Below are 18227 nucleotides of genomic sequence, written 5' to 3'. Positions count from 1 at the left end.
GGAAGGGAAGGTGGGAAAAAATAAGCACCAGAGGGTTACTCTTGAGAAATACTTCCATGTGGAAACGTGGATTAGGGAATTATGTTAGACTGAAAAGTACATTAGATTGAACTTGTATTTTTATTTTATTTTTTATTTTTAAGTAATCTCTGCACCCAAGGTGGGGCTTGAACCTATAATCCAGAGATCAAGAGTCACATGCTCCACCAACTAAGCCAGCGAGGTGCCCCTGAACTTAGATTTTAAATTTGTCTTTACATTTGCTTTTTTTTTTTTTTTGTCTCTTTGCTCTTTCTAAGTGGCCTATGTTTAAAATCTCCATTTGATAACTTTTCATGGTTTTATCAGTTTTTCACATATTTCCACTACCTTACTACAAGTGTTGTACTTAAAATTTCTTTTTTTATAGATCACATTTTTTTCTTCAGGTTTTTTGTTTTGTTGTTTTTTCTTTTTAATTTTTGCTGCAAAAAGCTTTATTGTTGGTCCATGGCTTGGGACAGGGCTCCAGGGTGGTTAAAAAGCTACCTGGTGGCTGCAGGGAGAGGCTCAGGCACAAGCCCTGGTCCGGGGGTTGCAGGCCAGAGAGGTCCTTTAAAGGCTGCCAGGCTTCAAAGGCTCCTAGTCGCGCTTGAGGGCCAGCCTTTAGAAGAGATACTCACCCAGCCCAGCCTGGGGGCCATCCCGCCTGCAGGGGTGAGTCAGGTGGTTGCCCATCTTCTTGATCCCCTTCTCAACTTGGTCCTCCAGGAAGTCACAGAGATGGGGGTCTGCGTGCACAGAACCGAGGGCATGCAAAGCCAAAAGGGCCTGGTTCAAGTTCTTCTCCAGAACCGGGGCGGCTTCCTTGGTGTCCAGGGTTTCATTACACTCTTCCTGGAACAGCTTCTACCTGGTCCTGGTCCTGGAAGAGGGTACAGCTGCCTCGTTGACTTTGCATCTTCTGGGGACACTCCGCACCCTCGCACTTCTCAGTCAACACTCGGAAGTGGCCCACGCCCTCCAGAGCCCCACTGTCACAGTTGAAATAGAAGACCAGAGAGGTAGGTGTAGGAGGCCTGCAGATGCATGTTGACCAGGAGGTTGACAGCCCCCTCCACCTTGGTGAAATAATTCTGAGGAATCCGGGGAGCTCACAGTTAATGAGTAATAAAGAGCTAAGCTCAAAATAGGGTGTTGGCCAGTCCCAGAGGCAAAGGATGGCTGAGAAGATGGCTCCAAAGGTTGTGACTGGAAAAAGGGTTGGAGGGTGGTCGGGAGGCTGGTAGAAGGGGCGTCCCTGCATCCATTCCATCCAGCCACTGTTGAAGCAAGAGACAGATCCTTGGAAACCGCCAGATGCGTTGTCTCTTCAGGTTTGAAACCTATACATTTCTATTTTTATTCTTGTTGTGGTTACTTTTTAACCCCTAATTATGTTTGTTTCTCTACCAGTGTTTAAAGTTATCAATATTGAAGTCTTACAACCACACAAGAATGTTGGCACACTATCATCCTCCCTGCTTTCTCCTCCAGACACTTCTCCCTACTGGTCCCCTGCCCCTATTCCTTCACCAATGTCAGTATCCCTTGAAGTTTTATTCCAGATTGTTATGGTTAATTTTTCATATTTAATATTTGCCTAGTTGAAGAAATAACTTGTTGGAAGTTACTATTTTCCCTTCATATATATGTTTTATCCATTCACTTATATTTTTAACTATGAAACTAGTAAAATCGCATGGTTTTAGAAAATCAAATTGTGATTTAAAAAAAAAAAGGAAATAAAGTAGTCCCCTACCTCACTCCAGGTTCCCAGAAGCAAACACATTTAGCTTTTCTGCTACTCTGTTTTTACCTTATTTCTAAATAATGTGCTCATCCTGTATTTCTTACAATTTTAGAGGTTGTCTCCTCCTCACCCCCCATGGAGAATTTAACTGCTTTGCACTACTATTCCACATTTTCTCTGCAGCCATTTCAGACTCAGAGATGGAAGTTTTGTGTCAAGATTGGCAAAGCAGCCACACCAGTTCTGGAGCACCCACCTGTACTGTAATTTGAGAGAGAAATAAACTTTTATTGTGTTTAAGCCACTGTATTTAGGGTGTCTTTGTTAAAGCAACTTAGTCTGTACTAAAACTGATAGAGGGATGAGCTTCTGAACATAAAAGTGTTAGACTTGGTGAGGAAGGGGAAGTAGATGAAAGTTTTAGATACAATTACCCGTTCTGCATAAAAGGCCTTAGAAAGGAACAATGCCAAAGATTCTTCCTTGGGCAAAGGTCATTGAACCGAATGAGTTGACCTTGGGCAAGTCACTTGAACTTTCTCTAACCTTGGAATAAAAAGATTGAAGAAGCCCATCTATCAAGGATTCTTTCTTGCTCTGTCATTCTGTAAAGGGATATTGTTCTCGAAAAGACTAGAGAGTGATGAGGAAAGCTTCAAACATTAAGTTCCTGAATTGATCATTTAGAGATGGTATAGTAGTATGTGGATCTACAGCAAGAGCAAATGTTGTGAATGGGGTCCAGGAATAGAGCTCTATTCTATCTCCGCTTGCAAACTGGTTGATTCTTAACTGACTTCATTCCTTTTTATCGAACCTTACTAAAAGCAAAGATTGTCAGCCAATATAAACTTAGATTTTGACCTTTTCTAAACTCCTTTCCTCAGAGCTGTAGGCTTGATAATCTACCTTTCAAGTTAACACAAGTGACACTTCCCAATACACTCGGAGTCACCAGCCTTCCAGCCTGCAATATGCTTCTACCTGCCAATGCCATACATAGCTTAGATCTTTGTAATTATAGCACACCCCTTTCAGGGACCAAGTTTTCCCTTTTAGGGACTACTCTAAGCTTCTGTAACAGACCAAAAAAACAACAGTAGCTAAAGAAAGATAAATACTTTTTCTCATATAACAGTCTAGGGCCTGTTAGGCAGCTTCTCTTCACAAGGTAATTAAATTCAAGGCCAAGGTGCCTTCTATGTTACTGCTCTAAAAAATCTCGAGTCCTTTTTTTATTTTTAAAGTAACATTTACTTTTTAAAGTTTATTTATTTTGAGAGAGAGAGAGCACGCTTGCATGAGGGGCAGAGAGACAGGGAGGGAGAGAGAAAATCCCAAGCAAGCTCCACACTCAGTGCTGAGCCTGATGCGGGCCTAAACCCACAAACCATGAGATCATGACCTGAGCTGAAATCAAGAGTCAGACACAACTGACTGAGCCACCCAGGCGCCCCTCTCATGGTTTTCTAATCCTCATGGTTTAAACTGGCTCACCACCATCACAACTGAGTTCAGGACTAGGAGAAAGAAAGTCAAGGGCAAGTAAGAGAAGCAAACAGCTTCTCTTTAAGAATTTACCTAACTAGGTGCACCTGGGTGGCTCAGTCGGTTAAGCGTCCCACTTCGGATCAGGTCATGATCTCACAGTTCCTGAGTTTGAGCCCCGTGTCAGGATCTGTGCTGGCTACTCAGAGACTGGAGCCTGCTTCGGATTTGGATTCCGTGTCTCCCTCTCTCTCTGCCTCTTCCCCGCTCAGACGCGCTGTCTCTCTCTCTCTCTCTCTCTCAAAAATAAACATTAAAAAAAGTATTTACCTAATTAAATACAGAGCTTGCCTAACTTCCGTGTCTCTGTGGAATAAATATAGTAAAAGATTTGATAGTAAAAATAGCAAAAAGTCAGAGTTGATACAATTAGAAAAAACTGACAGCCACTCAATCATCAGATCTCATTATAGTAATTTACCCATTTGAATAGAGCTTTATTTTTTCTGTCCTTTCTAACATTTAGTTTTAGTCCTCAGACTAGACACATTGCGAGTGAAAATTAAAAGTAATTGACATGGAAGCACCTGAGTGGCTTCGTTGGTTAGGCCTCTGGCTTGGGCTCAGGTCATGATCTCACAGTTAGTGGGTTCAAGCCCCACATTGGGCTCTCTGCTGTCAGCACAGAGCCAGCTTTAGATCCTCTGTCTCCCTTTCTGCCCTCCTGCCCCCCCAAACATTAAAACATATTTATAAAAAATAAAAATTAAAAAAGTAATTGACATGGGGGGGCACCTGGGTGGCTCAGACCATTAAGCATCCGACTCTTGATTTCCTCTCTTGATTTCCTCTCAGGTTGTGATCTCACCATTTGGTTCATGAGTTCTAGCCCCATAATGGGCTCTTCCCTGACAATGCAGAGCCTGCTTGGGATTCTCTCTCTCTCTCTCTCTCTCTCTCTCAAAATAAATTTTAAAAAAAGTAATTGATGGCACAAAAACAGACACCCAGATCAATGGAACAGAATAGAGAACCCAGAAATGGACCCACAAACATATGGCCAACTAATCTTTGACAAAGCAGGAAAGAATATCCAATGGAATAAAGACAGTCTCTTCAGCAAGTGGTGCTGGGAAAACTGGACAGCGACATGCAGAAGAATGAACCTGGACCACTTTCTTACACCATACACAAAAAATAAACTCAAAATGGATGAAAGACATAAATGTAAGACAGGAAGCCATCAAAATCCTCAAGGAGAAAGCAGGCAAAAACCTCTTTGATCTTGGCCGCAACAACTTCTTACTCAACACGTCTTCAGAGGCAAGGGAAACAAAAGGAAACATGAACTATTGGGACCTCATCAAAATAAAAAGCTTCTGCACAACGAAGGAAACAATCAACAAAACTAAAAGGCATCCGACAGAATGGGAGAAGATATTTGCAAATGACATACCAGATAAAGGGTTAGTATCCAAAATCTATAAGGAACTTATCAAACTCAACACCAAAAAAACAAATAATTCAGTGAAGAAATGGGCAAAAGACGTGAATAGACACTTCTCCAAAGAAGACATCCAGGTAGCCAACCAAACATGAAAAATGTTCAACATCACTCATCATCAGGGAAATACCAATCAAAACCACAATGAGATACCACCTCCCACCTGTCAGAATGGCTAACAGGAACAGCTCAGGCAACAACAGATGTTGGCGAGGATGAGGAGAAAGAGGATCTCTTTTGCATTGCTGGTGGGAATGCAAGCTGATGCAGCCACTCTGGAAAACAGTATGGAGGTTCCTCAAAAATTAAAAATAGAACTATCCCACAACCCAGCAATTGCACTACCAGATATTTATCCAAGGGATACAGAAATGCTGTTTTACAGGGACACATGCACCCCGATGTTCATAGCAGCAGTATCAACAATAGCCAGGGTATGGAAAGACCCCAACTGTCCATCAATGGATGAATGGATAAAGAAGAGGTGGTATATATATACAATGGAGTATTACTCAGCAAGCAAAAAGAATGAAATCTTGTCATTTGTAACTACGTGGATGGAACTAGAGGGTATTATGCTAAGCGAAATTAGTCAGAGAAAGACAAATATCATATGACTTCACTCATATGAGGACTTTAAGACACAGAACAGATGAACATAAGGGAAGGGAAGCAAAAATAATAAAAAACAGGGAGGGGGACAAAACATTAAGAGACTCTTAAATATGGAGAACAAACAGGGTTACTGGAGGGGTTATGGGAGGGGGGGTGGGCTAAATGGGTAAGGGGCATTCAGGAATCTGCTCCTGAAATCATTGTTGCACTATATGCTAATTTGGATTGAAATTTAAAAAATAAAATTAAAAAAAGTAATTGACACATAGTAGTATTTACCCTACAAGACTGAGACTTTTATATCTTACTTGTTTCCCAGTAATAGTAGTTACCACAGTAACACATGTGGAACCTATCAATGTGAATGAACACTGAATTTCTAACCCAGAGCTATTTACGTTTTTCAAGAGATTCCTCCTGATAATAATGACAACCCTTCACCCAAGATACTTCTTGTGTCCTTCTAAATGATACAACTTTACCATTCTACCTAACCTAAGCACCTATACCAAAGTGACCTATACCGCCAACTATTTCATCCATGGTTGATCCGAGTTCTTTTATCTCCCTTGTTCCTATTTCCTCTAGAGTCAAGAGTTGGTCACTTAAGATCCGGTCGGGAGGATCTGGTTGCTAAGAAACAAGACGCTAGGGGGTGAAGACGCTGCACTGCGACAAGCCCAGGAGTGAAAGCGAGAGGGGGAAGGGAAAGGCAAAGGCACTGGGCTGCGGCCGCTAGCTGCAGCCGCTTCTCTGGCCACCCGTCCCAGCCCTGCAGGAGCTAGTTGTTCATTGGTTCCGCCGCTGTAGCGCTGGCCTGTGATTGGTTGGACGGCGTGGGGGCCGGCGGTACCCTGCGAGCAGGAGGAGCGATGCGTGTGAGTACCGTGGCCATGCTTGCGGGCCGGGTAGCTGGAGCTTAATGGCGCGAGGACAGTCTGTGCCGGCCGCTGCAGGTGACAAAGGCGTAGTGAGGGCCACCACGGCCCCGAGCAGGTGAGCGAGACGTCGAGGGGCCTGGGGTGCCCGCGGGGGTGGGGAGGGGGGGCGGGAAGTGCGGCAAGGGGCGGTACCGTTGGCAGTCAGCGGCTTCACGCCGCGGCCTCCTCCTCCGCCCGGCGGGGCCGGGGTCCCGTTCGCCCAAGCGCCCCCGAACGTCCGTCCCCACGCCCAGCCTGCAGCCCGCCGGCCTTCCCAGCCCTAGGTCCCTGCTGCCTGTCCCTGCTGCACCACCAGCAGAGGGAACCCCGGTGTCCGTCCGCCGGGCCGCGCCCTGTGTCTGCCAGCATCTTCCCTCAGCCTTGCCCCCCTGCCCGGCGCCTTTGTCAGTCCCCAACCCGCTCCACGCCCGGGGAGTTTCCCCTACGGGAAAGGCGGGGACACCAAAGGCTGGGGAACTCTGAGGACGCTCCTCGCAGTGAGGTCTGCGCCCAAGGTTTGCACGGCTTTGATCTATTTATCCTGGGTTGCAGATGTGATTTTTTCGTTCACGGTGAAAGCCAACTGCCTCGGTTCTCGTTTGTGGTCAGGAAGCGTGGACACAAGGCTTCTCCCCTGGAGCAGGATGACTCTGTTCTCTCCCGATCTCAGTTACGTCAAAGGCCTTTGACCTACCTACCCTACCGGCCCCTTCGTTTAGCGTCTTTCCTCTACCTAAGGAAAAAGGCTTTGTCTACAAAAGCCTTTTTCTATTCGGAAAAAAAAAAAAATCAGATGCCAGTGGTGGACTTCCATTTGGTCTTAATTAATTAGATTAGTTTTATTAAAACATTTAAATAAACCAAGATTGTGGGAATGGGGTGGTGGGAGTAGGACACGAAGAGTTCTTAAAAAGTGTAGTGCATTAAATAGAATGTTTATTTCTGGTAAATAACACGTTTGACCTTAAGCATTAATTAACATTAAAAAAATAATTTATTGGGGCGCCTGGGTGGCTCAGTCGGTTAGGCGGCCGACTTCGGCTCAGGTCATGATCTTGCGGTCCGTGAATTCTAGCCCCGCGTCGGGCTCTGTGCTGACAGCTCAGAGCCTGGAGCCTGCTTCATATTTTGTGTCTCCCTCTCTCTGACCCTCCCCTGTTCATGCTCTGTCTCTCGCTGTCTCAAAAATAAATAAACGTTAAAAAAATTAAAAAAAAATAATTTATCATGAATGGGACTAGATTTAGTAGTAGTGTAATTTGAACTTCAAGTTTTTTCTTATTGCCAGTTTTTGATAAGTCTGTACTTTTCTTTCCAGAATGTAGTGCACTATGACAGCTATTCCAAGAGAATTTATGAGAATATCGTGTATATTATAAATGAATATTACATGTGAAATATATACAAAAAATTTTAAGTATTTGATATGGACAGTATTTTTAATTAGCTAACAAGTGCCAGCACTTTGCAGGCCACAACAAATATTTTAGAACTTTCAAATGAATATTTTTGAAAGTGAAGGAAAAAAAAAAGCACCCAAATCCTTGCCCTGAATTGTGGATTAGACTGTTTTCTACTGAGGTCCAAACAAATTATAATGAAATACTCTATGTTCTAACATACATTTCAAATTGTGTGGTATGAAAAGTGACGATGTGCTAGGCATACAAGCGGAGAACAATAAAGCTTTGTAAAATCTATGTTCACCTGGGCTCAAAGAAGTGTTTTACAATTATTAAACTGCAGTTAGCCCTTGAAAATGCAGGGGTTGGAGTGTTGACCACCTTCAGTCGAAAATACTCATGTTAACTTTCAACTCCCTCACAACTTAAGCACTAATAGCATACTGTTGACCACAAACCTTACTGATAACATAGTCTATTAACACGTATTTTGTATATAATATACTGTATTCTCACAATAAAGAAAACTAAAGAGAAGAAAATGTTATTAAGAAAATCATAAGGTCAGCTGGGACGTTTGGGTGGCTCAGTTGGTTAAGTGACTTCAGCTCAGGTCATGATCTTGCAGTTTGTGAGTTCAGGCCCTGCGTCAGGCTCTGTGCTGATAGCTTGGAGCCTGGAGCCTGCTCTTGATTCTGTGTCTCCCTCTCTCTCTGTGCTCACGCTCTGTCTCTCTCTGTTGCAAAAATAAATATTTAAAAAAAGAAAATCGTAAGGAAGAGCAAATACATTTATATTCCAGTATTGTACTGAAGGAAGTCTGAGTGTAAGTGGATCAGTACACTCAAACCTGTACTGTTCAAGGGCCAGTTGTACTCAATAAATAACAATTAATATGTGTGTTCTTCCTCTGCTCCTCCATGGCTCCCCTGTGCTTTGGTTCTCAGCAAATGATATTAAAATTACCTGTTTGTCTGCTAATATCCCTCACCAGACCATAAATTCCTTGAGGATAGGGACCATGCCATATTTATTTTTGTATCCACAATGCTTGGCACATAGTTGAATCTCACTAAATGTTTATTGAACTACATTTATTTGGGAAGCTTTCTAGAGCCCTTTTTCTTGGTGATTCTATTGCTTGAAGATCTTGGACTCCCTTGGTCACTGGACATGTCACTCAAGGGCTCCTGGACTGAATTAGAGGATGCGATGGGAGGACAGATGGGTGGGGAGCCAGGTGAAGAAGCAAGGGAAGCCTCCACGGGGCAGGAGTGACTGCGTACGTGCGTGTAGGTGCTTTTTGTATTTGAGTGGCAGGGTGTGTTTGGATGTGTGTAAGGATTAAGCCTTATCAGGCCAATTGTCATGTTTTTCCTGAAGAAAAGAACACTCCAAAAACTCAAATTTCTAGAAATAATACTAGTTACAATTGTTGCTATAATCTTCCCACAATTTATAGCTAATAATCACATAGCATAATAACAATGATTATGCTTATCCTATCGTGTCAGATTAACTTGTTTTTAAATTTCATTTGATTACATTAGTAAAATTTAAATATACTCAGTCTTCATTGTTTGTAGGATGGACATTCACTCACAAAAGAATAAAGGAAATATTGCTTAGGACTAGAATGAAATTATAATTCTTTTAATGAGCTTTATTTTTTTGTTTGTGTGTTTGTGTTTTATTTGTTTTTTTTTTTTTACAGTTAAACTCCACCATCTGTGAATTGCCAATCAATGTACAAATAAGGCACACTTATGGATTTTTTTTAAGGAAGATATATTGTATTCAACTTTCTCCCCCAGTGTTTTATTATGAAAAATTTTAAACATATAGCAAAGTCAAAAGAATGTTATAGTGAACACCTGTACACCCACCACTTCTACTACCATTAATATTTTATTATACTTTTTTAATCACATAATCTATCCATCTGTCCATCCACCAATCCATAATATTGAAATGCTATAATATTTGAAGAGATTTGAGCCGTATATTCCATGTGTATTTTAGGTCACTTTTATTCTTCCTTTATAGGTAGCATATAATTCTTAGGAATAAATTGTAACTGATTTATAATGTCCTAAAAACACTTGGATTTCATATGTAAATAAATCTATTTGTCTTTATTTCTAGTTCCAAAAGATGAGTCGTGGATATTCAGAGAACAACAATTTCTTGAACAATAACAACCAAATGGTGTTGGACATGATCCTGTATCCATTAATTGGAATCCATCAGACCATCAACTGGGAAACTGTGGCAAGGCTTGTACCTGGGTTAACACCCAAAGAGGTAAATAACCATCCTCTAGATAGCTCCTGGAAAAATCAGAAAAAGTGACCAATTTAAAGAAACAGCTAGTGGGGCACAGTCAGTTAAGCATCTGACTCTTGATTTTGGCTCAGGTCATGATCTCACGGTTGGTGAGTTTGAGCCTGGTTTGTGAGTTGGAGCCTGGTTCATGGGGCTCCACAGCACTGACAGTGCAGAGCTTGCTTCATATCCTCTGTCCCCCTCTTTCTGCCCCTCCCCTGCTCACACATCAGCTTGCTCGCTCACTCTCTCTCACTCTCAAAAATAAATAAACTCGGGGTGCCTGGATGGCTCAGTCGGTTAAGTGTCTGACTTCAGCTTGGGTCATGATCTCACAGTTCGTTAGTTCGAGCTCCGCGTCAGGCTCTGTGCAGACAGCTCGGAGCCTGGAGCCTGCTTCTGATTCTGTGTTTTCCTCTCTCTGCTCCTCCCCCACTCATGCACAAGCTCTGTCTCTCAAAATAAATAAACATTAAAGCCTTTAAATAAATAAATACATACATAAATAAATACGTAAACTTAAAAAAAGAAGAAACGCTACTCCTGAAATCATTGTTGTACTATATGCTAACTTGGGTGTAAATTAAAAAAACAAACAAAAATTTAAAAAAAGAAAGAAATGGCTACTAAGAGAAAAACATTTGAATTTTACATTTGAAATTTACATATGTGTGAATACTGAATGTGCATATGATATGATTTGACTAGATACAAACTGCATAAATTATTATTTATGTACATTACCCAAACACCTGGTACATTAACCCACCTGGTATGTTTAAATTCAACCAATTGTTTATGTAACAACTGAAAGTTCACTAATACATAAATTTAAGTAACAAAACTGTTACAGGAAAATTATGGGTAGATAAAATTTTTGTAAATCAAGTCATATGTTATTAAATCCCTAATGCTATGCTTCTCAAATTTGAGTGATGGACAGATCTTTTTAAAGGAAAACCTTGAGAACTCCCAATGTTGACTTAAAGTATTTTTTTAATGTTTATTTTCTTTATTCTGAGAGAGCATGAGCAGGGGAGTTGTAAACACACCTATACACCCATAAACCAAATTTGCATATTATAGACACAAGTGAGAACTAAAAACAACACAATTCAAACTAAAATGGTTAGCTAGGGGTGCCTTGGTGGCCCAGCTGGTTGAGCATCCAGCTTGATTTTGGCTCAGGTCGTGATTCCAGGGTTGTGGATCCAACCCCTCATCAGGCTCCACCCTGAGCATGGAGCGTGCTTGGTATTTTCTCTCTCTCCCTCTGCCCCTCTCCCCTGCTCATGCTCTTTGTCTCTAAAAATAAAAAAAAATGGGGTCCCCTGGGTGGCTCAGTTTGTAGACTCCCGACTTCAGCTCAGGTCATGATCTCACAGTATGTGGGTTCAAGCCCTGTATCCAGCGCTGAGCCTTCTTGGGATTCTCCTCCCTCTGCCCCTTCCCCTCTCACGCTTGTGGTCTCTCTCTCTCTCTCTCTCTCTCTCTCTCTCAAAATAAGTAAAGAAACCTTTAAAAAAATTAAAAAAATAAAAATAATAATGGTTACCTAATGTGGTAAAGTAATAGTGTTTTGCTGAAATTGAATTGCTGATTACAAGGCAAATATTGTGTGATCTGTCATGGCACAAAATATTTTGCATTTAGCTTATATTGCCTTGTACCTTTCAAAGACTTCATCCTTCCTCCACTTTTCTCTCTTTAACCTCCTATGAAGACTTACATTGCACCATGACATTACTAGCCTTCCCCTGACACCACTGCCTCCCTCCTCTATCAAGTCCCTTCCCTATCTTATCCTTTTAAAAATTAACCTTAGTTGGGGTGCCTGGGTGGCTCAGTTGGTTAAGCATCTGACTTGATGATTCTCATGGTTCGTGAGTACAAGCCCCACATCGGGCTCTGCACTGATACTGCAGAGCCTGCCAGGGATTCTCTCTCTCTCCCTCTCCTGCTGCCCCTCCCCCACTCACACTCTCTCTCTGTCTCTCTCAAAATAAATAAATAAACTTAAAAAAAATTTACCTTAGACAATTGAAGTATTTCTTAGTACAACTTAATTATAAACAGAAAAGCAAATAGGCACTGAAATACTCTGTTATCCTGATGATTTAGATGATTTTATTTTATGCTGAGAATCAAAACTTAAAATCTAATTTTAACATTCTTATAGAGAACTCTTTGATTTCTAGTAATTTATCCATGAACCCTAGTTTGAGAACATTGACCTCGGAATTTCTGCTGTTAATAGGAATCCTAAAGTAGGTGAATCATCTCAGAGTTTTCTAAAAGTAGAAATGACATTAGTGATTTTCCCCAATAAATTTTAAGCGTATTCACCATTGCCCTGCTCTGTCATATACACTCAGTAAATACTTGTGGAATCAGTGAATGAACCAAGTTCCACCATCTTCTTTTGCAGCTGAGAAAACCAGTACCCACAAGAAATTACTTGCCCTCAGTTATGTTATAGGTCTTTGTGAAATGATAAGGGAGTTTATTTATTTTTTACGTTTCTTTATTCTAAGAGAGATTGAGAGAGAGAATCAGTGGAGGAAGGGCAGAGGGAGAGGGGGACAGAGGATCTGAAGTGGGCTCTGTGCTGACAACAGAGAGCCCGATGCGGGGCTTGAACTCATGCACTGTGAGATCATGACCTGACCTGAAGTCAGACAATCAACTGAGCCACCAGGCACCCAGGAATTTATTTTTTAGTGCATAGTACCATTCCCTAATTTATACTTTTCAAACCTTCTGGTTAAGTTTTGAAACATGTTAACTTTTAAAATGGGACAAACCTGTGAAGTCAACTACTGTTCTAACTTTTTATTGTGAATATCTTCAAACGTATAGAAAAGTTGAAAGAATAGTACTACACCCCTCTATTCTAATATATATGCCCTAATTGCTTGATCCCTTTATGTAATTTTTTTCCTGTGGTATTTAATAGTAAGCTTCAGGCACTGTGACACTTTACCCCATAGACTACAGTGTACATCTCCTTAAAAATAGACATGGGACACCTGGGTGGCTCAATCTGTTCAGCATCCCACTTTTTTTTTTATTTTTAAAGTTTTTTTTTTTTTTCAACGTTTATTTATTTTTGGGACAGAGAGAGACAGAGCATGAACGGGAGAGGGTCAGAGAGAGAGGGAGACTCAGAATTGGAAACAGGCTCCAGGCTCTGAGCCATCAGCCCAGAGCCTGACGCGGGGCTCGAACTCACGGACCGCGAGATCGTGACCTGGCTGAAGTCGGACGCTTAACCGACTGCGCCACCCAGGCGCCCCTCAGCATCCCACTTTTGATTTCCGCTCGGATCATGTCTCATGGTTCATTGCATCCAGCCCCACCTCGGGCTCTGCACTAGCAGCATAGATCTTATTTGGAATTCTCTGTCCCTCTCTCTCTGCCCCTTCTACGCTTATGCTCTCTGCCTCTGAAAGAAACATTAAAAAAAAATGACATTATTTTATAACCGTGGTACCATGGTCAAACCCAAGAAAATTAACAATAACTCTGTGATATCACCTAATATTCACTGTGTATTCAAATTCACTGAATTGTTGAATTATTTTAACTAAAATACAACTAAACGTGAATCAGATTATTTTTAAGTAGTGTTATTTTAATATTTGCTTATTTTTGAGAGAGAGAAAGAGAGAGGGCAAGGAAGGGGTAGAGAGATAGGGAAACAGAATCCGAAGCAGGCTCCCCGCTGCCAGCACAGAGCCCCATGCAGGGTTTAAACCCACAAACCATGAGATAATGACCTGAGCTGAAATCCAGAGTCAGACACTCAACTGACTGAGCCACCCAGGCACACCTAAGTAGTGTTAATGTGTTTTTAAATTTTTGTTTAATGTTTATTTATTTTTGAGAGATAGAGCGTGCAGGCAGGGGAGGGGCAGAGAGAGAGGGAGACACAGAATCAGAAGCAGGCTCTAGGCTCTGAGCTCTCAGCACAGAGCCCGACATGAGGCTCGAACTCACGAGCTGTGAGATCATAACCTGAGCCGAAGTCAGCCACTTAACCAACTGAGCCACCCAGGTGCCCCAGTAGTGTTAATTTTTTAGTAACTTTTTTATTACTAAACAAAACACGTCCTTAAAGAACACACACAGGCACAAAGGAAATAAGTGAAAAATCAGAATGATAAATCTGGCCCTATCTAAAGTAAGTTGTTAACACCTTGATTATATCCTTCCAGATACTTTTCTATATACAGAAAAATTCTTCAGGTGGATATACAACAAATGTATTGTTTGGCTGCTTGCTTTTTCATTCAGCATATCGTAATCATCTTTATATATCAGTTAATAGACTTCTGCAGCATTTGAGCTATGAGCTATAATAATTTATTAAACCAGTCCCTTTTGTCCCTTTAGTCCCTAGGCTATCTAACATAGTTAGAAATATGTTATTCTTTTCTTAAGGCTTTTGTTACATATTGCCCTCTAGAAGGGCCATCCGTGTTATATTCTAATCAACATAGCTGAATACTTGATCCCTGCACTTTCTATGTCACATATTATTTATGTGTATATGTCTTTTCAAAATTCCCATTTTAAAAAAAAATTTTTTAGATGTTTATTTTTGAGACAGAGCGAGGGACAGAGTGCAAGCAGTGGAGGGGCAGACAGAGGGAGACACAGAATCTGAAGCAGGCTCCAGGCTCAGAGCTGTCAGCACAGAGCCTGACGCCGGGCTCAAACTCATGAAACATGAGATCATGACCTAAGCCGAAGTTGGATGCTTAAACAACTGAGCCACTCAGGCGCCCCTCAAAATTCTCATTTTAAAAAAAATGTGTATTTATTTATTTATTTATTTATTTATTTTAATGTTTATTTATTTTTGAGACAGAGACAGAGCATGAACAGGGGAGGGGCAGAGAGAGAGGGAGACACAGAATCTGAAACAGGCTCCAGGCTCTGAGCTGTCAGCACAGAGCCCGACGCAGGGCTCGAACTCATGGACTGTGAGATCATGACCTGAGCTAAAGTTGGACGCTTAACCGACCAAGCCACCCAGGCGCCCCTGTTTATTTATTTTTGAGAGAGAGAGAGCACAAGTGAGGGAAGGGCAAAGAAAGAGACGTAGACACAGCATCTGAAGCAGGCTCTAGGCTCTGAGCTGTCAGCACAGAGCCAGACACAGGGCTTGAACCCACGAACCATGAGATCATGACCTGAGCTGAAGTTGGATGCTTAAGTGACTGAGCCACCCAGGCACCCCCAAAATTCTCATTTATATAATACATATATATATATTTTTTTAAGTTTATTTATTTATTTTGAGAGAGAGCACATTCATATGCAAGTGGGGGAGGGGCAGAGAGAGGGAGAATGAGAATCCCAAGCAGGCTCTGTGCTGTCAGTGCAGAGCCCAAGGTGAGGCTCAGACCCACGAACCACAAGATTTCCTGAGCAGAAATCAAGATTTGGACACCCAACTGACTGAACCACCCAGGTGCTCCATCAATTATATATGTTTTTAATAAATGTTAACTTGTTTCAGTTTTAATTTACTTTAAATCCTAAAGAGGTTGAACATTTTATATTTAATTCTATGTCCTTTTTCTATTTGTGAATTTGTTTTGTTAGTAGTTTTAAATAATGATTTTCTATGTATTAAATATATTAACCCTTGATCTAGTTATTTTTTTTGTTTGTTACCAGCCTATTAGGTTATTAATGGTAGTCTCATATACAAATGTTTACAAGTTTAAAATGTTTAATGTAAAATCTGTGAATCTTTTACTTTAATATCTGCCTTTTTTGTCCTGTTTAGAAAATCCTTCTTGGGGGCATCTGGGTGGATTAGTCAGTTAAGCATCCTACTGTTGGTTTCAGCTCAAGTCATGATCTCATGGTTCATGGGATTGTTGCCCCCTGTTGGGCTCTGGCACTGACAGCATGGAGCCTGCTTGGGATTCTTTCTCTCTCTCTCTCTTTCTTTCTTTCTCTCCCCAGCTCACGGACATACACTTTCTCTATCTCTTAAAATAAATAAAAGAGGAAAAAAAAAAAGAAAATCCTCACCTGAAGCCATATAATAAATACGTAGTCACCTACATTTTCCTGACTACTTTTATTTTCTACTTTTAAATCTTGACTCCACATGGAGTTTATTTTAGTTTTAACGTTTTTTTTCTAATGAATAGTTAATTGCCTCCACATTTATTGAATATTTCATTCTTTATTACTGATTTGAAATTCCACCTTCAAATCTCTGGATTTACTATTCTAATCTGTTGATCTCTATCTAATCCTACTGACAGTTCTATGTTCATTTATTTTCAATATTTTTTTAATATATGGTAGACAAAAAATATTTTTTACCTTTCCTTAATATTCTGTTATTTAATTTCCTGGATTATCGTGTTTTTTTTTTTTCCATTTTGACAATGATCGTGTTGGTATTTTGAAAGTGGAGAAAGGATAAATTAAGAGTTTTTATGTATCAGGTGCCTGGGTGGCTCAGTCGTTAAGCATCTGACTTCAGCTCAAGTCACGATCTAACAGTTTGTGAGTTTGAGTCCCCCATCAGGTGAGCTTATGCCCCACTTGGGTGAGCATGAGCCCCCTTTTGCTACTGGTGAGCTTGAGCCCCACTTCGGGTGAACACAAGCCCCACCTTGGGTGGAACATGAGCTGGTGAGCCCTGCTTTTCTCTCTCTCTCTCTCTCTCTCTGCCCCTCACTCACTTGTACACTCTCTCTCAAAAAAAAAAAGAAAAAAAGTTTTTATGTTTTTAAAGATGAAATAATGCGTCTAATTTTTCCAAAGTGCACCATTTTACATTCCCACCAGTAATGTCAGTTCCAATTTCTTCATATCCTTGTCAACACTTTTATTATCTGTCTTTTTGAATACAGCCCCTTATGGGTATGAAGTAATAATTCATTACGGTTTTTTTCTTTTTTCTTTTATTATGATTTTGATTTTCATTTTCCTGATGGCTAATGATGATCAGTATCCTGTCATGTGCTTATGGGCCATTTATAGATCTTCTCTAGAGGAATGTCTATTTTTTTTTTTTTAATTTTTTTTTTTTAATTTTTTTTTTTCTTTGAGGAATGTCTATTTAGATCCTTTGCCCATTTTTTAAATTAGGTTATTTATCTTTTTATTATTGAGTAGTAAGAGTTCTTAATATATTCTAGATGCAAGTCCGTTGTCAAATAATATGATTTGCAAATATTTTCTGCTATTGTCTATGTTGCCTTTTCATTTTCTTGATGGTGTCCTTTGAAACACAAAGTTTAAATTTTGAGGAGGTCTGGTTTTTCTGCTATTTCTTTGTTGCTTGTGCTTTTAGTGTCATAGCTAAGAAACCATCACTTAGTCCAAGGTTATTTTCTCATAAGAGTTTTATAGTGTTAGCGCTTATATTTAGTCTTTGCATTATATTTAGTCTTTGATCTATTTTGAGCTAATTTTTGTGTGTGGTTAGGTAAGGGGTTCAGTCTCATTCTTTTGTATATAGATATCATGTAATTTTTTGCTTAAACACAAAGAATATTTAACAATATAACTTAAATTATTTATGGTTTACTTCTTTGTTTAAGCAATCATGTGTTTATTTCAGATATTCAGAATTCATAATATTCTTATTAAGTATTAGAAATTGCTGTAAACTTTATTAAATAAGATAAATCTACATTATAGCTGTGAACTTTACCTAAAGGATATCCAAAAAACCTGTGTGGTTTTTTTTTTTTTTAAGATTTTATTTTCAAGTAATCTCTACACCCAACGTGGGGCTTGAACTCACAACCCTGAGATCAAGAGTTGCATCCTCCTCTGACTGAGCCAGCCATGTGCCCCAGGAACTTGTGTTTTATTTAAAAACCTATGGGGCGCCTGGGTGGCTCAGTCGGTTAAGCGTCTGACTTTGGCTCAGGTCATGATCTCAGGGCTCGTGAGTTCGAGCCCCGCGTCAGGCTCTGTGCTGACAGCTCAGAGCCTGGAGCCTGTTTCAGATTCTGTGTCTCCCTCTCTCTCTCTCTGACCCTGCCCCGTTCATGCTCTGTCTCTGTCTGTCTCAAAAGTAAATAAATGTTAAAAAAAAAATTTTTTTTTAATTTACAAAAAATAAAAGCCTACCTATCACCTTCTCTGTGTTACAAAAACTAAATTCATTTTGTAGGAGAAATGAATTCAGTAAAACCATTTATCTTTTTTATCCT

The 18227-nt window shown here is 40.5% G+C and overlaps 1 protein-coding gene and 1 pseudogene across 4 annotated transcripts in view; one reads left to right on the top strand and one right to left on the bottom strand.

Moving 5' to 3' along the window:
• Nucleotides 1–279: 279 nt before the first annotated feature.
• LOC121016223 (ferritin light chain-like) lies at nucleotides 280–5921 on the bottom strand (annotated as a pseudogene).
• A 323-nt stretch (nucleotides 5922–6244) lies between these two features.
• SANBR (SANT and BTB domain regulator of CSR) overlaps nucleotides 6245–18227 on the top strand; it is a 64461-nt gene continuing 52478 nt past the window's right edge. For all 4 annotated transcript variants that reach the window (XR_005784177.1, XM_040453640.1, XM_040453641.1 and 1 more), the window contains exons 1-2: nucleotides 6245–6374; nucleotides 9847–10005. Coding sequence is in view for 3 of the 4 variants with exons in the window: in XM_040453640.1 (XP_040309574.1) it covers nucleotides 9856–10005 (150 nt within the window). In the remaining variant the exon portion in view is untranslated. The remainder of the gene's footprint in view (nucleotides 6375–9846; nucleotides 10006–18227) is intronic.

Source organism: Herpailurus yagouaroundi, unplaced genomic scaffold (genome assembly GCF_014898765.1).
Source record: "Herpailurus yagouaroundi ecotype Mexico unplaced genomic scaffold, PumYag 210, whole genome shotgun sequence".
Classification (NCBI taxonomy): Eukaryota; Metazoa; Chordata; class Mammalia; order Carnivora; family Felidae; genus Herpailurus; species Herpailurus yagouaroundi.
This window is presented reverse-complemented; position numbering and strand designations above follow the sequence as displayed.